We start from the raw sequence: 22,642 nt of genomic DNA, 5'->3' as shown, positions 1-22,642 counted from the left end.
AATCCACACACACTTCCTTTTTCCCACCAAACCACCATATCGGCTTAGCCCACTAGGGAATCTTCCCTATCATTTGTTAGTAACATACAGTTGAAGTTGGAAGTTTACATACACTTAGGTTGGAGTCATTAAAACTCGTTTTTCAACCACTCCACAAATTTCTTGTTAACAAACTATAGTTTTGGCAAGTCAGTTAGGGCATCTACTTAGTGCAGGTAAGTTAGACACAAGTAATTTTTCCAACAATTGTTGACAGATTATTTCACTTATAATTCACTGTATCACAATTCTAGTGGGTCAGAAGTTTACATAAACTAAGTTGACTGTGCCTTTAAACAGCTTGGAAAATTCCAGAAAATGATGTCATGGCTTTAGAAGCTTCTGATAGGCTAATTGACATAATTTGAGTCAATTAGAGATGTACCTGTGGGTGTATTTCAAGGCCTACCTTCAAATTCAGTGCCTCTGTACTTGACATCATGGGAAAATCAAATGAAATCAGCCAAGACCTCAGAAAAAAAATATAGACCTCCACAAGTCTGACTCAACCTTGGGAGCATTTTCCAAATGCCTGAAGGTACCATGTTCATCTGTACAAACAATAGTACGCAAGTATAAACACCATGGGACTACGCAGCCGTTATACCACTCAGGAAGGAGACGCGTTCTGTCTTCTAGAGATGAACATATTTTGGTGCGAAAAGTGCAAATCAATCCCAGAACAACAGCAAAGGCCCTTGTGAAGATGCTGGAGGAAACAGATAAAAAATAATCTATTTCCACAGTAAAAACGAGTCCTATATCGACATAACCTGAAAGGCCGCTCAGTAAGGAAGAAGCCACTGTGGCAAAATGGCTTTAGGACAACAATGTCAAGATATTGGAGTGACCATCACAAAGCCCTGAACTCAATCCCATAGAACATTTGTGGGCAGAACTGAATAGGCGTGTACAAGCAAGGAGGCTTACAAACCTGACTCAGTTACACCAGCTCTGTCGGGGGGAATGGGCCAAAATTCACCCAACTTATTGTGGGAAGCTTGTGAAAGGCTCCCCAAAACGTTTGACCCAAGTTAAACAATTTGAAGGCAATGCTACCAAATACTAATTGAGTGCATGTAAACTTCTGACCCACTGGGAATGTGATGAAAGAAATAAAAGCTGAAATAAATAATTCCCTCTACTATTATTCTGACATTTCACATTCTTAAAATAATGTGGTGATCCTAACTGATCTAAGACAGGGAATTTTTACTAGGATTAAATATCAGGAATTGTGAAAAACTGAGTTGAAATGTATTTGGCTAAGGTGTATGTAAACTTCTGAATTCAACTGTATATATACTCTACCAGAGAGTTTCCAGGTTGTCTTCTATACCAGGTAGGTGTCAGGTTGTATTCTATACCAGGGAGGTGTCAGGTTGTATACTATACCAGAGAATTGCCAGGTTATATACTATACCAGAGATTTGGCAGGTTGGATGCTATACAAGAGAGTTGCCAGGTGATATTCTATACCAGAGTTGTCAGGTTATATACTACTATATACCAGAGAGTTGCCAGTTTATATCCTATAGTGCATTCGGGAAGTATTCAGAACATTTAGACTTTTTCCACATTTTGTTACATTACAGCCTTTCCAAAAATGGATTAAATAGTTTTTTCACCTCTCATCAAATCTACACCCAATACCCAATCAAGACAAAACAAAAACAGGTTTTTAGTAAGTTGTGCTAATGTATTTTTTTTTAAACAGAAATTAAACAGAAAACATAAGTATTCACACCCTTTACTCAGTACTTTGTTGAAGCACCTTTGGCAGCGATTACAGCCTCAAGTCTTCTAGGGTATGACCATACAAGCTTGGCACACCTGTATTTGGTGAGTTTCTCCCATTCTTCTCTGCAAATCCTCGCAAGCTCTGTCAGGTTGGGTGGGGAGCATTGCATTGTCTTGACTGTGTGCTTAGGGTCATTGTCCTGTTGGAAGGTGAACCTTTGCACCAGTCTGAGATCGAGTGCTCTGGAGCAGGTTTCATCAAGGATCTCTCTGTACTTTGCTCTGTTAATCTTTCCCTCGATCCTGACTAGTCTCCCAGTCCCAGCCACTGAAAAACATCCTCAAAGCATGACGCTGCCACCACCATGCTTCACCATATTGATAGTGCCAGGTTTCCTCCAGACTTGGCATTCACGACAGATAATAAAATCTTGGTTTCATCAGACCAGAGAATCTTGTTTCTCAGGGTCTGAGAGTCCTTTATTTGCCTTTTGGCAAACTCCAAGCAGGCTGTGATGTGCCTTTTACTTAGGAGTGGCTTCTGTCTGGCCACTACCTTAAAAGGCCCGATTGGTGTAGTGCTGCAGAGATGATTTTCCTTCTGGAAGGTTTTCCCATCTCCACAGAGGAACTCTGGAGCTCTGTCAGAGTAGCCATCGGGTTCTTGGTCACCTCCCTGACCAAGTCTCATAGCGAAGGGTCTGAATACTTATGTAAATAAGGTATTTCTGATTATATTTAGAACAATGCTATAACAAAATCTGGAAAAAGTCAAGGTGTCTGAATAATTTCTGAAAGCACTGTGTACCAGAGAGTTGCCAGGTTATATACTCTGCCAGAGTTGCTAGGTTACATACTTAGAGCTGCCAGGTTAACCTGCCAACCCACTGGTATAGATTATAACCTGACAGTAGCTCTATACTGAGAGTTGCCGGGTTATATTCTATACCAGAGAGTTGCCAAGCAATCCTCCTGGGATGCTAGTAGCCATCCTCCCTCCTGCATGAATCTGGTCTGACCCTACTACACAGTTGATTCTAATCTATTGTAATAGATCGATGACCCCAGAACCCATTTGGTCCTCAATAAATACACCGTTGGACTTGTGTAAAACCCCCTCCTCATGCCGATCTTGTGATGGGGAACTCTCCCTCCTTCGAGAGAGAAATCCTGCGTCACAAGGAAATAAGAATAATCCTGTTGGAGCGTGATTGTGGTCAGGTGATGGAATGAAGCCAGAGGCTATGGGAGGATCTGGAATCCCTGTTGGCTTAGACTGATGACATCATGTGATGACACATTTTTGGTCTGTTTCCTTTACTTCTCCTGTGCTGGAATGTCCCGCGGACAGAATGAAGTAGGAGTAGTGTTGAACAGAGTAAAGCACTTGATTAAAGTTGCTGCAGCCATTACATGGGAAATGCCATTTAATTCGTAACAAATGAGGACCCAGCCGAGAAGAGATCAACATCCGACGAGCTTCTCCTTCACGTCTCTATGGATTAAAATTATTTTACATTATGCATTGGTGGTCCTGGCGAATTGAGCTAACATTTTTCACTTTTGAGGGAGAATGGCAGAGACACAATTCTTAAAATATGTCCCAAAAGAAGTACTAAGGGCACTTTCTACTTATATGAAAGAGGTGCATAGAACTAATCTCAAAGAGAATCTCGCAGAAATACAGTAATTTGATTGGCAACAGTCCCACCTACAGGATACCATGAATGCTTAAAATAACAGAACGACATTTCAGAGATGATCAGATTTATTACATTTAAACATAAGGAGAGGCATTAGAGATACAAATCTGTTAAGGTATGACAAAACATATACACATTTGAATATAAAGCTAGTTTATTGTGTAGCAAATCTGTAGGTTTAAAAAGGCACTTTTACGTTTTAGTAGAGTCGCTGACCAGATATGTTAAGCGTCAAACCAAGCAAAATTTTTTGTATGCATGTATATAAAAAAAACAGAATGATAAAACCAACCTCATGGCTAACAACAACCTGGACTCATAGGTAGACTTAAAATAGTAAACGGAAAACAGAAATTAGTATGATGTTTGGTATGGTAGGTATTAATTTGTGTATGTGAAATATTCCATTTCGTATGATATGAATGTGTACGTTTCCAATTGTAATTTGTACAATATGCAATGTTAAAAATTCTAATTTATTGCGACTAACGTTAGCTAGGCGGCTAACGTTGGCTAGGCTAGTAGTTACCCCCTAGAGTCGACAGCCGCACCCCCGCGGAAATGTAGTTAGCATAATGATTTCAACAACAAAAAACACCATCAAAGCTGTCTGTAAAAGATACGTTTTGTTTGCGTGGGCTGAGTCTCAATCCACCAATGGCAGCCTTCCGCATTTGTGGTGGAAGGTGGCCAAGCTAGAGGTGTTTGCCAGACCATGAGACATCCTTGGGGAAAATAAATAAATAAAATAAATCGTTCCTCACGAAAACGTTGCTCTAGGATGCCAAGAAGCCTCGTCTGAAGGTAGCCCGATACTAGTAAAAACATTTATGGAAATATGCAATGTGTAACTTTTTGGGCTACCGGGCCAAATTCAGATAGAAGTGTGGTATAGATCTGTCACTTTTCTATGTTTCCCATTCTGAAGTTTCATTTGTGTGTGTTACTTTCGGTTTTGTACACCATCTTCAAACAGCTGAAAATACAATATTTTTGGTTATGGAAAAAAGGTATATTTCACAAGGGTTTAGATGTTACAATGATTCTCTACACCAGAGTTTCCCAAACTCGGTCCTCGGGATCCCAAGGGGTGCACGTTTTGGGTTTTGCCCAAGCACTACACACCTGATTCAAATAATTAAAGCTTGATATCATTATTTTATGTATACCGAAAGGGGTCCTAAAATTCTAAATCAAGTTGCTAAATGATCCTTGGTATGACCATCTAGATGCTTAAGGATTAAGGTTAAAAGGTAGCTAGCATGCTAAGTACTTGCAAAGTAGCTAAACAGAATTAAGTTGTCACAAAGTTGCCAATTATCTAAAATTGTCCGTGATGATTCACCCACCCAGCCAACCACCCTCCTTTCGTTTTTGCCTTAAGTAACCGGTTTTATGTAACCATACCAAACGCTGCCTATCATACTCATTTGAGTGTCCCAGATTCTTGTTTAATATGTTATGTCTAGTCAATGAGACAAGCCTGGACATAAAAAAAACGACAGTGGTCCCCTTCTTCAAGCAGCACAATGAAAATGTTTTTACCCAGTAGTGTGACTCATAACATGCCAAACAGTAAAGCAAATCTGAAAAGACACCTACCCTATTCCTACTTAGGAATAGAGGTACCATTTGGGACAGCTCTGGATGGAAGGTGTATGCCTTTAGTTGAAGTCTCGGTTAGAGAGGATGACAGGAGCTACCAAGGTCCAGAGGTAGAGAGCCAAGCCTATCCAGCTAGAGCTAATCTTCACCCACACTGCTGGCATACTGCTCTGCATGGCCTGGTAGTCTGCGTCAGGTCTGGGGAGAAATCAGGATCAATCACATTTTATTTACCATCTCAAAACCACATAGTAGACTGTGTTGGTTTGAAAATCAGGTTGTCTGAGTACCACAAGACTGTAAGCCTGCTGACCTAAAGCCCTGGCATTAAATTGGGGAGCTGACGCATGTATCCAGGTCTTAAACAATGTGAATCACCGCAGTTATACCTGTACACATACCTCTCCCATCACATATAACCAAAGAAAACCAGAGCTACTTACTGGTACCAGTTGGTGAGTGTCATCATGATGTATAGGGAGGCCAGGCACAGGCTGAAGTGGAAGAAGGAGTAAGAGTAGGTGACCGCATCTTCCTCATTGTCCACAGCCCGTCTGACCCCGTCCTCCCCCATGGCCGCCTCGTGGTCGTCTGCAGCCAGACCCTGGTCCTCCTCTGTCTGCATCAGCCTGTTCACCTGGGTGTTGTTGGACGAACGGATGCTGCAGGCGAGAAGAGGGAAAGAGCAGGAAACCAGTCAGGAAAAAAAGTAAGTGATGTGGACAGGCTCAAAGGGTCTGGATCTCATTTGAAAGAGCTCTGAACCAGTGTTTCTCAAATTCAGTCCTGGGGATCCACAGGCTTAATTTAGCACGGTACTTTGATCAGGTGTCTCTGGTCTGGGCTGCTACGAAGAGTACCCGGTCCAGTCCTGTGGGTAGTTGTGTAAAGTAACAAAGTATTTCTACTTTGTTACTGTACTTAAGTAGTTTAGGGTATATCTGTACTGTACAATTTATATTTGTCGACTTTTACTTCACTACATTTTCAAAAGAAAATGTATACTTTCACGCCGATACATTTCCCGACACCTTCATTACTTGCTACAAATTCAAATCAACCTGAAGCTGGAAGAAATTAAAAAACGAACAATGTTGGAGAAAAAAAAAAAAAGACAAGCAATGTCGGTGAGTCGGCGCACTGATGGGTGAACTCGTTTAGCTAGGCAGCAGGCGACGACAAACAAGCAGAGTTGAGCCAATCCTCATATGTTTGGGCAAACCCAAGGGCCCTTAAGTATAAACCCCACCCACTGGGAGGCTGTCACTCGCAAAACAGTAATCTACTCAATCATGTCCGACATCGCTTTACCACCTGACTACACCGCTCATGTCGCAAAATACATTTAGGAATCTATATTATTCAATTACTGCACGCACCAACGAGCGTCTGCATTGCCAAGGGCTAAAATAGAAGTCAGTTCTATTTCTGAAGCAGATCGTGCTGCAAGTCCTGCCTCTCCAATCTCCTCATTGGTTTATTGAAGCAGGTACCCACGTGCCATCTTATTTGTTATACCCACGTGAGTGACAAAGACGAGGTCGGTGGTGATAATGCACCTAATTTATGAAAGTTGCTAATCGCAATATAAAGTCAAGAGAATAAAAAGCCTAGGAGGAGAGATGACTAGAAATGATTTGGTTGACCGTTTTATGTGTGGATTAATTGGCGGAGTAGAGGACCTTGTTATTTCACCTGAAATGCACAACTCAATGTTTATATCCCAGGACAAATTAGCTAGCAACAGCAAGCTAGCTAAATAGGACAAATGAGCTAGCATGTGCAAGCTAGCTAGCTAAATTGCCATATTTGTTTAATGCTTTTCGACATGTCCCCAAATTAATATAATTGGTTTAGAGTTTGTTTTGATATTTTAACCTGCGTGTCGTGATCGCGTTTGGTGTGGGGGGACAAAATATATTTATGCACGCGTGCAGCCGGTTTCAGTTCCGGAGGACAAACACCCTTGGCTGTATCTAAAATAAATGTTTTATTTTCTCAGGATGAACCCTTCATTCCATCAGATGAAATGTCTGTTAGGTTTACCAAAAGTTCAGGAAATACTAGCGTCGAAGAAATCGCCGCCGTTAGCTTGCTAAAAACTAACTAGCCCATGTTTGCTAATGCAACAAGCAGTGTTAGTTAGCTAGATGCTAGCTAATCCTACACCTAAATAGTTTAACTACCTACTTTAGCTGGCTAAAAATGTGCCCAGATTTGGGAAGCTTTGTTAACTGACATTAACGCAAATCGAACTGACATAGCCAATTCCCCCCAAATAACGCACAGCCCCCAACTTTGGACACACTAGCGGTTGGAGGACTAAGTAAACTTGAGCGCAACATTTAAATGGACTGGAAAATAACTAAGTTTTGCGACTAAAGACACCCTTCTAGCTAGCTGACCACCGATTTTTATTGCAATTTATGTAAATTGAGTTTTCAAAAAGGTAATATGTATACACATTTTTGTAGGACACGCTGTATATCGTAAAATTCGACTGCGCGACATACCACACATTTAATAGCGAACCTTTTACCTCTGAAATATAGCTAACAGATTTGCTAATGTTGCTATCAAAATGCTGATAGTTGTAGTATTTCCACTAAAATGTCAAACATGCTAATTGCTAACCCATTAGCTAACATTTTTACAACACCAATAATCACAAAACATTGATGGCTTGATCACAAGAGCACTGTTGGTAATGGTAATATTTCTTAAACAATGTTGAAAATACGGAGTGCTACACTAGTCCGAATCTGGTCACATTTCCATCAGCTAACACCGAACCCAAACCGGCTGCGAGCATGCGCCATCATGCATACATACATTTTGTCGCCCCACACCAAACACGACATGCAGGTTTAATGATCAAAACAAACTCCGAACTTGGGGACAGTTCGAAAAGCATTAAACATTTATGGCAATTTCACTAGTTAGCTTGCACTTTCTAGATAATTTGTCCTGGGATATAAACATTGAGTTGTTATTTCACCTGAAATGCAAAGTCCTCTACTCTGCCAATTAATCAACATAAAACCGGCAACCAAATAATTTCTAGTCATCTCTCTTCCTTCCCTTTACATTGCCATTGGCAACTTTCATAAATGAAGTGCATTACCGCCACCAACCTCGTTTGTCTTTCAGTCACCCATGTGGGTAAAACCAATGAGGAGATGGCAACGCAGACGCTCGTTGGCGCAATAATTGAATAACAGATTTTTACATTTATTTTGCAACGCTCGAGCACGCGACGTGAGCGGTGTGGTCAGCATGTAACGTTAGTCAAGCTAAATACCCTTTTCTCTAAAACACTCCTGGTCAAGCTAGCTAACGTTAGGTTTCCAATGTTAGCTAACACTCACTAGTTTAGCTAGAAATGTTATTCCTTGTGTTAGTTGATAAAGTTGTTCTTCTCACCTAGCTAATTACTGTAGACTTATTTTAGCTAGATCAATGAACATTGTAATATTCATTGGTCAAACTCACTTATCTAATGTTGTTTATAGCGTTAAAATTAGGATCCTATACCTTAAGTATTTGGTGATGGGAGTTACCTAGTTAAGTAACTGTATTTTATTATTATTATTATTATTATTTTTTTTTTTTTCAGAGAAAGCACATACACCATCTTAAGATTTTTAGAGAACTGACAGCAAACACATTGAAGAGAACATGCCTCACACTCCCGCCACCATCAAGCAGAGCACATTATTGAAGGCAGCGTCTCAAATCCATCGACAAAGCTGTAGTGAAGTATATGGTCCAAGGGCTCCAACTATTCGCTGTAGTAGAACAAGAACCATTAAAGGCCCACACTGCACTCCAGGATTAATTAAGGTGACTGAGGGCATGAGAGGAGTTGACCACAACGCCACCACCACCGACTGCTGGTCTGCAAGAAGACGGAGCTTCATTGGTGTTACAGCCCATTGGATAGACCCTGACAGTCTCAGATGCTCTGCAGCCCTGGCCTGTAAACAGTTGAGAGGATCGCACACCTTTGACGTGTTGGCAGGCGCCCTAAATGACATCCATTCTGAGTTCGAAACCCAGAGTAAGATAGTCTTTGTGAGAACAGACAACCTTATTCAAAGCTTTACAAGTTTTTGGAGAAGGTGAAAACAACGAGGCAGTCGAAGCACTGGCAGCTAGCCAGGACGATGGTGAAAAGGAACAAGAGGAGATTGATGTGGCAACAATCCTGAATGTAGATGGTTGAAAGTACCAGCTGCCGAAGCACCAGTGTTGTGCTTGCCACCTACTCCACTAAGGCTCTACAGGCAATGCTCCGAAAGCAACATCCAGTGAGGCTTACAAAATAAAGTGTTCTGTTCAACATTTGGCAAGTGCCAAGCACTTTGGAACAAATGCAGGAGATCTACACTTGCAGCCAAAACCAATGAAGATACTTGCGACCTCCAGCAGCGAAGCCCGAATGCTACAAGGTGGAACTCCTGGTTCATGGTTGTAGAAAGACTGAGGATCGTCAAAGGAGAGGTTGCCGTCAGTTCTCTGCACAGAGTTCAAGGTTCCAATGTAAGTAAGGATTGTATTTTATAATGTAAGGTCTTGAATATCATAAATAGGTTGCAGTATTTCCTGACCCTTTGCTTGGGGAATAATAACCGTTTCACATATTGTTGCCATACACTATCATTTAGTCAACTACTCATCCAGCCATTGATTACAGTTGTTAAATCAGGTGAAATTGTTAGTGGTCCCCTTTGTAGGTTGGGAAACAGTAGTATTTTTTTTTCTTCCGCAGGTTCAACCCAGCTGAAGTCACCTTCCCCACAGAGTATGCTTCCACCATGAGCCCAGGGGCAAAGGCCATCAACATCCTTCAGGCTGAAAGCAATGTCCAGGTAGGGTGGCTACTTCCAGCTATCAACTTGCTGATCACAAAACTTGACCGAATCAAGTTGTCCCTGAAGTACTGTAAGCCTCTGGTGGATGCGCTATAACTGGGACTGACGAAGCACGTCAGCCACTTTTCAAGAACCTGAGCTGATCGCAGCTGCAATCCTTTTCCCCAAATTCACAACTTGGACGAAGGATGACGCCACCATCAGAATGGTTAAAACAAAATGTGGTTCATTAACAATATTTTATTCCTAAACAACTTTTGTATAGTGTACATTTTGACACATCATAGATTTGAGAAGCAGCCATTTAAACTACAATCCTGACTTTCAAGTTCAGTCCAATGGGCAGCCTACTTCGCCTTGTTGCTCGATTTATATAGATGGGGGATGGATTAATGTAGGCTCACAAAAAACATAACTGCATGATTTCTATTGTCATCTTCCTTGTATTTCAGGAATGTACTACATCAAGGACCACATGGAAGAACCCTGCAGCTAGGTGATGGTCCTTCTGATGAACTGGTGCCATGAAGACATCTCAAGCACAATTAAGCTCCAAACAGCTGGACAGATACCTGGCCTGTTCAGCTGATCATAGGGAGTTGCTCAAGTCCTTCCCAGCAGTCTGAGGTTGAACACACTCTTGCCTGCCTCAACTGCATGTGAAAGGCTGTTCAGCATTGCAGGATTTGTTTTCAGCCCAATGAGAGCAGGGCTAGATTCCAGAAACTTTGAAAAACATATTTTACTGAAGATGAACTGCAAATTAAACTTCAAGTAATGACACCTTAATGCTAGCAAGCCCAAGGAAAGGGATGGATGCCTTATGCGTTTTGTCACATTTAAAATTCACAAGTCATAGGTGTTCATGTTAAAGGTATGACCTGACACACTGATTTCGAATCCAGTTCCATCAGTGGTGATGTCCTCATATTCCTACAGTGAGGTTGTGTGCAGATCTGTACATGTACTTTGAGTTACCTTAAAAAAAACGAACTATAGGGTTCTATACAAAAAAAATTCTCAAGCAAAGTGACTGATTGTAACTGCTTATGTTTAGTGGCTATATTTTGTCTGTAAGAGATGTCTTTTTAAGTGTTATCTGAGCACTTTTTGCATCCGTAAGACTTACCTTCCAGAAAAGCTAAAACCAAATAAAAGATCTGTCTGTTTTTGCTTTTCGGATTTATGGCGCTAACATTTCATACTTAAAGTAGCTGATATTAAAATGTACTTTTAGACTATTACTCGAGTAAAAGTCTAATGAGTGACTATCTTCTAAATGAGTCGTTTTCCTGAAAGGTATCTTTACTTTTACTCAAGTATGGCTTTTGGGTACCTTTTCCACCACTGCCTGTGGGTCCCCAGGATTGGAGAGAACCTTACTCTAGGTTGTGATGTCATACCTGGCGTACAGTGTGCAGAAGAAGAAGATGACCAGTCCTATGATGCCCTGTGCATCCCACCACTGGACCTCTTGTCCTGGGGCAGGTGTAGGGCTGGGGGTGTTGTTGACCAGACTCAGCAGGCTGGGGTTACACTTACGGTCTGTAGGAAGAAAGATAATACTGCCATACCGATGAAGGCCAAAATGTTATGCTTTTAAAACGAGAGTCACATCTATTTTTTGCTCTCGTGATTTTTGGTTGCAACTCATTTCAGGTAAAATATGCTTCTTCACAGTCTTTGTTGCAGACTTCGCATTACATGAATTCCATGAGTCAGTATGCAGCCATGTGAGTCAGGGTTACGAGCATTGTGAACCATGATTCTGAACAGGGTCATCAGTATGGTCATGATGAAACTTACTGGGGTTGTTGGTCATGGCAGACCATGTGACATACATGGTGTAGAGGGAAATGAGGGAGGCCTGGAGCAGGCCTGAGCTAGGCTGGGCCTCCTGGGGGAAAAAAAATACATAAGTAAATAAACAAGACAGACATGACACATTAGTCTAACTGTTCAACATTCACATGAACACATTGTTCACAGGTGCAATATGCAGATATTGCACGACCATTTCCTGGTTGCTAAAGTTCAAACAGTTTGCCTAATTTCTGTGTGACAATACAAGCAGTCATTGTGTAGAAAATCCTTGTATCACTACAGCTGTGAAATATAATTTCCATGACCAAAAATATTGTATTTTCAGCTGTTTGAAACGGGTGTACAAAATCAAAAGACAAAAACTAAACTTAAGCATAGAAATAGCGCAGATAGAACAGATCTACCACTTAATTGTGCTTTCAATGAGAATAACAGATCTATAACTCAGTTAAATATTGTAGTTAACATTTTGATGATCTTTGATAATTGCAAACATTGCTAATATTTACACTCCAGAATGAACTTCAGTATGTGTATGTATTTCAAGGAGTGCAGGCTGTTTCAGTCTTGTTCCTCAAAGAAACATTGTACTCTATAAAAAACTGTGGGAACTTTCAGTGTGCATGTTTCGATCTTTCGAGACTGAAACCTCACCTGAACTTTGGGCAGGATGGCAACAATGGAGATGATGATGCAAAAGATTAAGTTAAGGCTAATGAAGATCTTGTGTTCAGTGCAGTCATCTCCCGTGGTGTAATAGACATAGAACAAGACCACAGCAGAGAAGGCCAGGGCATAGTGTAGCACCGTGAACGACAGGAGAGCTGTGGGAGGGGAAACATAAGAATATCACATTAAATTATTTTTCATTTGCACTAGAAAACCAGGGTCAATTTGTCTTCAATTCAGGAATTAAACTGAAATAGCAATATTTGTCAGGAACTCAGGGAAATGTCAGTTTACTTCCTGAACTGACTGAATAAAAATAGAACTGACCCCAAACCTGGAGAAAACATTGACAAAAAGTAAACTTAAATGGAGGTAGACAACACTAATTTAAAATTAGCAGACTGTATTAACAATCAGTACCTGCAAACCAGCACTTGCTGTTTCCCTCCTCAGCATTCTCCAGCCAGGACTGGTTCCAGGTGTGAGAAAAATCCACCAGCAGGATCAGTTGGATGATGATGAAGATGAAGGAACCCACTACGCCAAAGTAGAACCACACTGGAACACACGGTGAGTTGTTAAGACTAAATGTGCAATGGGTGATTCATTTACCATAATTGACTACACGTCATTGGCAGTGGCGATGCGTCACTTGGGCCGCGCCCACCAATATCCAGGAGATTTGCATGCAATTCTGTTATTTCATGTCACAATAATATATCATATCAGTTAGCAAACAATTTAAATTATTTTTTTAAAGAAGCTTGATCTAATAAAGTATGTGGTCGCTTTCCCATTGTATTGGTACATTTTTGTTGAGTCAGGCAGCCCCAAAATGCAACCCCAAAATGTAACTGTTCCAGCCTTGCTCAGTGCTTTCTGTGGTGGAGGGTCAGACAAAGAAAGTACAGAGCGCAGGCGTTGTTGAACTTCTCTGGTTGCGCGTGTTTGGCTGAGGGTATGTCCACTCATGGGGACACTACCTGACCGCAGCATCTACTGGGAGAGCGAGCCATCAGAAGCCCTTATTCAGTGCTCCATTGGTTTACAGTAGAAGTGCCCACCCATGAAAGCTCAATGCTATTGGCCACAGATAAAGCAAGGTTTTATGCTGTGTAATTTTGATTGGACTGATGTGTCAATGTCATAGCTAGCTAGTTGTTTACCATGTCTTCAAGCTAGGTGAAATATGTCAACTAGAGGTCGACCGATTAATCGGAATGGCCGATTAATTAGGGCTGATTTCAAGTTTTCATAACAATCGGAAATCTGTATTTTTGGACACCGATTTGGAAGATTATTATTTATTTTTTTACACCTTTATTTAATCTTTATTTAACTAGGCAAGTCAGTTAAGAACACATTCTTATTTTCAATGACGGCCTAGGAACACTGGGTTAACTGCCTTGTTCAGGGGCAGAACGACAGATTACCTTGTCAGCTCGGGGATTCAATCTTGCAACCTTATAGTTAACTAGTCCAACGCTCTAACCACCTGATTACATTGCACTCCACGAGGAGCCTGCCTGTTACGCGAATGCAGTAAGCCAAGGTAAGTTGCTAGCTAGCATTAAACTTATCTTGTAAAAAACAATCATAATCACACCTTGCTCTGCATGGGTAACGCTGCTTCAAGGATGGCTGTTGTCGATGTGTTCCTGGTTCGAGCGAGGAGAGGGATGGAAGCTATACTGTTACACTGGCAATACTAAAGTGCCTATAAGAACATCCAATAGTCAAAGGTATATGAAATACAGATGGTATAGAGGGAAATAGTCCTATAATTCCTGTAATAACTACAACCTAAAACTTCTTACCTGGGAATATTGAAGACATGTTAAAAGGAACCACCAGCTTTCATGTGTTCTCATGTTCTGAGCAAGGAACTTAAACGTTAGCTTTTTTACATGGCACATATTGCACTTTTACTTTCTCCCCCAACACTTTGTTTTTGCATTACTTAAACCAAATTGACATGTTTCATTATTTATTTGGAGGCTAAATTGATTTTATTGATGTATTATACTAAGTTAAAATAAGTGTTCATTCAGTAATTGTAATTGTCATTATTACAAATAAATTCAATTAAATAATTTGTAAAAATGTATTTATTGTCCGATTAATTGGTATCAGCTTTTTTGGTCCTCCAATAATCGGTGTTGAAAAATCCTAAATCGGTCGACCTCTAATGTCAACTAACTTTGCTATCTCCTAGCAAATCAATTTCAAACTTATCAGAAGAGGACTGGCCACCCCACATAGCCTGGTTCCTCTCTAGGTTTCTTCCTAGGTTTTGGCCTTTCTAGGGAGTTTTTCCTAGCCACTGTGCTTCTACACCTGCATTGCTTGCTGTTTGGGGTTTTAGGCTGGGTTTCTGTACAGCACTTTGAGATATCAGCTGATGTACGAAGGGCTATATAAATAAATTTGATTTGATCATTATGTGGTTGGTGGTGGATCATGAAGCAGTGGCTACCATCTATTTTAAGGTAGGCTAGCTATAATATCCTATAGACTATGTCTTATTGTTGATGTTTGATGGCAAACTAATACACATGGAACCACATGTAGAAGAAGAGTTATACATCTTTGATATAACTGTACAATAGATGAAGGGAATAGCATTCCCTTATGCAAATGTTGCATATTGTTAACCAGGCCCCTTCGTAACAGGCAGACACACGCAGTGTTGCAATATTGCAGACCGATTACTAGCTAAGTTTACTTTGTAAAAAGTATGCTCGATTACTGTGGTCTTTCGTGCAATATAAGCTAAAGATAAGGGAAGTAGCCTTAAACTGTTAATAACCCAAATGTTTTAACGCCAAACTAATTTCTGGGATTGGTTATTAGTGCATTGGACGGAAATGGACATCATCCAAGGCTGTGCAGCAAGCAACATCAGCCCTGAGACACCAAGACATTGTGGGGAATATCCAGCATGGAAGAGGAGGCTTTGGCCTGGCAGCAAGCAAACCAACGTTCCATAAGGCAACAACATCTGAACGCAGGAAGCTGGTGGTCGAGGAGGTGCGCAGACAGGAGGAGACTGCAAGAAGTGCAAAGGCTGTCTCTCTTGCTAAACAAGGGCAATGGACGCGGTGGGAAGGCCTGGAGAGGAGAAAGATCAACTGGAGTGAGCTTTGGCAAATGGAGGCAAGCAACATCAGCTTCATCATAAGAGCTGTTTATGATGTGCTTCCATCACCAAAAAAATCTACATCAATGGTATGGCGAGGACCCGACCTGCCCCCTCTGCCCAGCTCCAGCGACTCTCAGGCATATAATGACAGGTTGCAAGACCAGCCTCTCACAAGGCCGCTACATCTGGAGGCACAATCAGGTCCTCAAGAGCCTGGCTGCAGCACTTGAGACCAAGAGGAGTGCAACCAATTCATTACCTCCAAAAACAAGCAATCCCGTCAAAACAACAACATTCATCCGGGAGGGACAGAAAAGGCCCAAGTATCCTCCTACGAAGCCAGAAACTGGACACCTAGCCATGGCCCGGGACTGGAAGATGCTTGTCAATATTGGCCAGCAACTAATTCTTCCACCTGAGATTGCTTCTACCAACCTTAAGCCAGACATGGTACTCTGGTCCCCTTCACAAAAGGCTATGTACATCATAGAGCTCACAGTCCCGTGGGAAAACTCTGTTGAAGAGGCCTACGAGCGTAAGAAACTGCGTTACACAGAGTTGGCAGCAGACGCAACTCAGCGTGGCTGGAATGCAGAAGTCTGGCCAGTTGAAGTGGGATGCAGAGTATTCGTGGCTTCTTCCACCATCAGGTTGCTGAAAGAACTTGGAATCGATGGACAGGCTCTGCGGCAGACCGTCAGAGCAGTTTCTCAAGCAGCTGAAAGAGGCAGCCAGTGGATCTGGATCAAACGGAAGGACCCTTGCTGGGCTATAACTTCATGACCCCCCACCCCCACCTGAGAACCCAATTCAGATCCCTCCAACTTGAGGAGGGCATATGAGGTATGCGGTCAGCTGTAGGGCTGGATCAGGGAAGAGGACGCCCCTGCCTTGCATAGTCCCGTGGGACATCTTAATTGGGCATGGGACACAAGCTAAGGCTTGATCACCCTTTAGCTGGCCACCTTTGATGAGGGTGTTTAGTGATTAAAGGCCAAAAGACCCACTGATTCGAAGGCACACTACTGAGGATGTGTCCCAAAATTGACATCTTAACCCAGTCTAAGAAATAAACCTCCCATGCCACTCTGTCAACATCACGGCAAATCTCATGCGAGTGCATTCCATCTATTGGCACAATGGACAGTTAACATCTCGTCCCGTGTTTTATGATTCTGTGTGTAGCCAGTGTCGTAGTTTTGATGCACGAGCGTCGTCGGTTGCGTTTTCCCCACCAATATTTTAGTTAAAATTGCCACTGGTTATTAGTGTTGAGGAAGCTATTTAACATTGAAGTAATATAATAGAGTATACCTGTGTTGAATGTCCCATCTGGAATGAAGAAGGCTCCTACAGTTATTCCCACCAGTATAAGGAACTTGAAGAACCAGAATCTGAGAGGACAAAGCCACAAGCATTCATTCAATACATCACTTCATACAAAAAACAAGTCATGTGTCTGTACGCCATTAATAAAATACTGGTCATATTTTATAGGGCAATATCGCAAAGTTTTTTTCCATGGCTAAAAAAATGAATTTAGCAGGCCAACCTATTTGCTCCTGCTGTATGTAAAACATTGTGCTATAGCTTGTAAAATAAATAAATGTGACTCTGGATGACACCACAATGTTTGTTTCCAACAGTGTTTCTTTCCTAAAGAAGTTATATCCGCTTCGTGTTTTGTTTCCTTGCCAGGATACAAACAAGAATGCAATATTTTATACTGGTATGTAAACAAATAAGGGTGTGGGGGAGATGCTTCACTGCCCTGGACTGGCCAGCAGAGGGCAATGTATTCCCAAAGATCACTATCCACTACAATAAAAGTCTGCTACATACCCGTTCTGTAGTGAGGCTCGGGGGTCCTTGCTGCTGCGAACACGGATCATGATGATGGAGAACAGGAAGAAGAAGCAGGCCATGGCAAAGCACATGCGGTACACAGACTTGTAGCCCACGATGACATCACAGTTCACCTTGTTTTCAATGCCTGGTATGGTTATGGAAGTTCCACCAACACAGAACCCAGGTATCTGATAGATCAGTGAAGAAACATAGTAAGAATTGAACCAACAATCTACGTAACACAGGTCAAAAAGTTGTCAACCACAGGGCCTTCTACACCAACTTGTGACACCAACTGGGTAAGAACCAGTCTCCTGCAAGCCACAAGTCTGTGTTAACCCACTGAGCTAAAACCTTGGCACTAGTTCAGGGAGCTAACACAAATGTGTAGGTTTCAGGCAATGCTCCTCATCAAGCAACCAAGACCAGGGTTGTGTTATGTGGTGTTACCTTCTTGAGCTGAGCCTCCATGCCAGGTAGGATCATGATGACAGAGACCAGGGACCCCAGCAGCAGCAGGAAGGAGAAGGCCAGCCGGGACACAGTGGAGTTGTAGGTGGAGGGACAGCATCCTGACAGCAGACAGGGAGCGGAGCCACACAGACATGATGCCTAGATAGATTGCAGACAAGTCAAATTTTGGGTGTGCCAGAGAGATAATCTGGCAAATACATGCATGGTTTGTGTGTTTGCAACAAATCTACTGTGCGCCACTGCCCGTTATTCCCTTTATACAGCTCCATTCCTGTGTATTGTATTCCTAGTGTTGGTTACTATTTAATAATATAAAACTCTGCATCGTTGGGAAAGGTTCTTAAGCAAGCGTTTCACTGTAAAGTGACAATTTGATAAGCTTTAAAAAACAAAACAAATTGTCACGGCAACCATTGCGTTTCCCATCCAAATGAGCCCGGACAACTGTTAGTTGTATTGAAGGTAATCCTGCCAGTGACAATGACAGAGGCTGCCACTCATACAATTACAGTACAGCAATGAACACTAACACAGCCGTCTGATGCATGCTCTTTCTCATGATTCCTTGTTTTCCCTCATAACATATTGGTGGAGATCCAAGGTCCCTTTCCAATGTGTTTTAAGAAGAAGCGTGGAGAGGAACTGGAGCAATCAGGACTGATGAATTGAGGAAGACCCCAGTGGTGTGTATGTGTTGTATGAGGTCACAGAAGGACAATGCTCCTTGGGAGGCATCTCACTGCTCTCTGATGATTCATGAAGACTGTCAAGTCAAGAGATGCTGTGTGAACTAGAGGTATAAGCTGGATCAGCCCAGAGATGTGTGAAGCATAGTTTAGTCAAGCACAGGGAAGCCTATTATGTGGTAGCTGGGAAGGATCAGCCATCCTTCATTAAATGATTGCATGTTACAGTGCATTCAGAAATGTATTATTCCCCCCATTTCAACATACACAATGACAAAGCAAAAAAGCAGGTTTTTTGAAATTTATATAATATAAAAAACTGAAATCTCACATTTACATAAGTATTCAGACCCTTTACTCAGTACTTTGTTACAACACCTTTAGCAGCGATTACAGCGGAGTCTTCTTGGGGATGACGCTACAAGCTTGTATTTGGGGAGTTTCTCCCATTCTTCTCAAGCTCCGTCAAGTTGGATGGGGAGTGTCGGTGCACAGTTATTTTCAGGTCTCTCCAAAGATGTTCGATTGGGTTTAAGTATGGGGTCTGGCTGGGTCACTCAAGGACATAAAAATTGACCCGAAGCCACTCCTGCATTGTCTTGGCTGTGTGGTCAGGGTTGTTGTCCTGTTGGAAGTTGAACCGTCACCCCCAGTCTGAGGTCCTGAGCACTCTGCAGCAGGTTTTCATCAAGGTTTTCTGTACTTTACTCCGTCCATCTTTCCCCGGCGATCCTGACTGGTCTCCCAGTCCCTGAAAAACAGCTCTAGGAAGAGTCTTGGTGGTTCCAAACTTCTTACATTTAAGAATGATGGAGGCCACTGTGTTCTTGGGGACCTTCATTGCTGAAGAAATGTTTTGTTACCTTTCCCCAGATCTGTGCCTCGACACAATCTTGTCTCAGAGCTGTCAACTGTGGGACCTTAAGCACTGTCAACTGTGGGACCTTATATAGACAGGTGTATGCCTTTCCAAAACATGTCAAATCAATTGAATGTATCACAGGTGGACTCCAATCAAGTTGTAGAAACATCTCAAGGATGATCAATGGGAATAGGATGCACCTGAGCTCAAGTCTCATAGCAAAGGGTCTGAATAATTATGTAAATAAGGTATGTTTTTTTTAAATTTTGAATACATTTGCTAAAATTTCTAAAAACATGTTTTCACTTTGTCATTATGGGGTATTGTGGGTAGATTGAGATTATTTAAAAAAAATCAATTTTAGAATAAGGCTGTAAAGTAACAAAATGTGGACCATGTCAAGGGTCTGAATTCTTTCCAAATGCAGGCTGTATGCACCAGGGTAGGCCATAAAGTGGAGCAGTAGTTACAAGCTTTTTCTCAAAGGGTGTAGCCATTGTAGGTAAAACAGACACAGGGCTTTATGGTGACGTAAGAATGTGGTATAAACTCTTCAATAGAAAGGGTCAATAGGCCTAACACTCTCTGCATGGTCATTTTAGTGGTGTGGGGGTCCCCAAAATTGGATGAAATTCACGTTCTATTGCTCAAGCAGGCTTAGAAAACGTTCAGTGACTAACAAATATACTAAACATTATTATTGAATTCGCCCGCAACATGGAATCGAATATGAAAAGGAATCATTTCAGTCACGCAGATGATTTGGGGTGGGAGGGGACAGCGTGACGCACTGAAACTGCATAGAAACAGGAAATTAGCCTAACATGAAACTGCTGACTTCTTCAGCAAATAAAACCATGTTAATTGTCCGACAAAACAAGTGTCTGTTTTCAAACGAAAGTATTTAAAACCACGTCAGATCAACATAACATATTAGAATATACTGGGAAAACAGTGTCTGTGTTTACATAAGGACCCAAAAACAAACGTCGTTGCACACTCTCACTCTAACAAAGTGAGCAAAATGACAAATAGGAAGTTCAATAATTTATACTTACACAGCTAGCGATTGAACACAATGCCATACACGCTCCCATTTCAGTTTAGAACGAATACCCCAGTCCTAATTAAACGAAGAAAACTCCAAATTGTCAACAAGTTACTTGAAAACGTTGTTGAACTACGCGTAGTTTCCTTCGACGCTATCAAAGCAGCAACAGGGCGTGTCTGAAGAATCAGGTACACCCTTTTGTTAGACTGTAACTCAACACCGTCGACGGTGATATGTCCATGGGTGTCTTCAATCCATCATCTGGACTAATCAGCTGCTGATGCGTTTAATAATTTAGCAATGTAAATAGCTCACATTCTAACTGAGGTTTAAAGTTCAGAATTACATTTTTATATTAAAAACAACCGTATACTGTAATAAGTGGAAGACACACACACATTCACCTATAAATAATCTTCATGCGTGTTGATAAATCCTGGACAGTCAAATGTGTAAATCACCTCTTTCCCTGATTATTCCACATCAGAAGGGAGAAGCATCAGCATTAAAACATGGTCCATTTACCCCAGTTGGACTTGTTTGCACTTGATACTTGATGTTATGTTGTTAGAGTAGTTAAGAAGTCATCTGTAGCAGCTACTTACAGATTCCTTAATCAACTGAAAAATCTATCTATAGTAATTGGGCTGGCAAATGAGTAGACAGGGGCAATTTCTCAGATTGTTCAGGCAATTCTCAAAAATAGGAACTTACCGTGAGTTAGGATGTTTGATATGCTTTTTACATGTATTGTATCAAAGACAATAAAATAGATAAACATGATAAAAGAGGCCATTTTAGGCCTATACGTTCCCTCTGTAAGACCAATGATCTGTGAACTTACAGTTGAAGTTAGAATTTTACATACACTTAGGTTGGAGTCATTAAAACTTGTTTTTCAACCACTCCACAAATTTCTTGTTAACAAACTATAGTTTTGTCAAGTCGATTAGGACATCTACTGTGTGCATGACACAAGTAATTTTTCCAACAATTGTTTACAGACAGATTATTTCACTTATAATTCACTGTATCACAATTCCAGTAGGTCAGAATTTACATACATTAAGTTGACTGTAACTTTAAACAGCTTCGAAAATTCCAGAAAATGATGTCATGGTTTTAGAAGCTTCTCATAGGCTAATTGACATAATTTGAGTCAATTGGAGGTGTACCTGTGGATGTATTTCAAGGCCTACCTTCAAAGTCAGTGCCTCTTTGCTTGACATCATGGGAAGATCAAAAGGAATCAGCCAAAGCCAAAACCAGCCAAAATAATTGTAGACCTCCACAAGTCTGCTTCATCCTTGGGAGCAATTTCCAAACGCCTGAAGGTACCAAGTTCATCTGTACAAACAATAGTACGCAAGTATAAACACCATGGGACCACGCAGCCGTCATACCGCTCAGGAAGGAGATGCGTTCTGTCTCCTAGAGATTAACATATTTTGGTGCGAAGAGTGCAAATCAATCCCAGAACAGCAGCAAAGGACCTTGTGAAGATGCTGGAGGAAACGGGTATAAAAGTATCTATATCCACAGTAAAACAAGTCCGATATCGACAACCTGAAAGGCTACTCCGCAAGGAAGAAGCCACTGCTCCAAAACCGCCATAAAATAGCCAGACTATGGTTTGCAACTGCACATGGGGACAAAGATCATACTTTTTGGAGAAATCTATAGTCTGATGAAACATAAATGGAACTGTTTACACATAATGACCATTGTTATGTTTGGAGGAAAAAGGGGGAGGCTTGTAAGCCGAAGAACACCATCCCAACTGTGAAGTGAGGGGGTGGCGGCATCATGTTGTGGGGGTGCTTTGCTGCAGGAGGGACTGGTGCACTTCACAAAATAGAAGGCATCATGACTCAGGAATATTATGTGGATATATCCAGACAGCATCTCAAGACATCAGTCTGGAAGTTAAAGTTTGGTCGCAAATGGGTCTTCCAAATGGACAATGACCCCAAGAATACTTCCATAGTTGTGGCAAAATGGCTTAAGGACAACAAAGTCAAGGTTTTGGAGTGGCCATCACAAAGCCCTGACCTCAATCCTATAGAAAATTTGTGGCCAGAACTCAAAAAGCATGTGTAAGCAAGGAGGCCTACAAACCTGACTC

The 22,642-nt window shown here is 41.5% G+C and overlaps 1 protein-coding gene across 1 annotated transcript; it reads right to left on the bottom strand.

Annotated features, from left to right (window-relative positions):
• Positions 1-3,529: 3,529 nt before the first annotated feature.
• serinc2 (serine incorporator 2) lies at positions 3,530-20,734 on the bottom strand. Its single transcript, XM_021560271.2, has 10 exons — positions 20,525-20,734; positions 17,895-18,056; positions 17,439-17,632; positions 16,911-16,990; positions 12,875-13,012; positions 12,440-12,609; positions 11,768-11,858; positions 11,365-11,506; positions 5,531-5,749; positions 3,530-5,285 (listed from the first exon to the last, which is right to left on the bottom strand). The coding sequence occupies exons 1-10, from the start codon at positions 20,561-20,563 to the stop codon at positions 5,147-5,149; spliced, it is 1,374 nt and encodes a 457-aa protein (XP_021415946.1). The 5' UTR covers positions 20,564-20,734; the 3' UTR covers positions 3,530-5,146.
• Positions 20,735-22,642: the final 1,908 nt, after the last annotated feature.

This window comes from Oncorhynchus mykiss, chromosome 32 (assembly GCF_013265735.2).
Source record: "Oncorhynchus mykiss isolate Arlee chromosome 32, USDA_OmykA_1.1, whole genome shotgun sequence".
Classification (NCBI taxonomy): domain Eukaryota; kingdom Metazoa; phylum Chordata; class Actinopteri; order Salmoniformes; family Salmonidae; genus Oncorhynchus; species Oncorhynchus mykiss.
Note: the sequence above shows the minus strand (reverse complement) of the source record. Positions and strands in the feature narration are given on the sequence as shown.

Excerpts from the sequence above, each read along its gene's own strand:
- serinc2 (XM_021560271.2), bottom strand. The coding sequence starts at position 20,563 with ATGGGAGCGTGTATGGCATTGTGTTCAATCGCTAGCTGT. Across the intron at positions 16,991-17,438 it reads CGAGCCTCACTACAGAACGG|ATTCTGGTTCTTCAAGTTCC; the intron begins GTATGTAGCAGA and ends TTGTCCTCTCAG. Across the intron at positions 5,750-11,364 it reads TTCTGCACACTGTACGCCAG|CATCCGTTCGTCCAACAACA; the intron begins GTATGACATCAC and ends TCTCGCCTGCAG.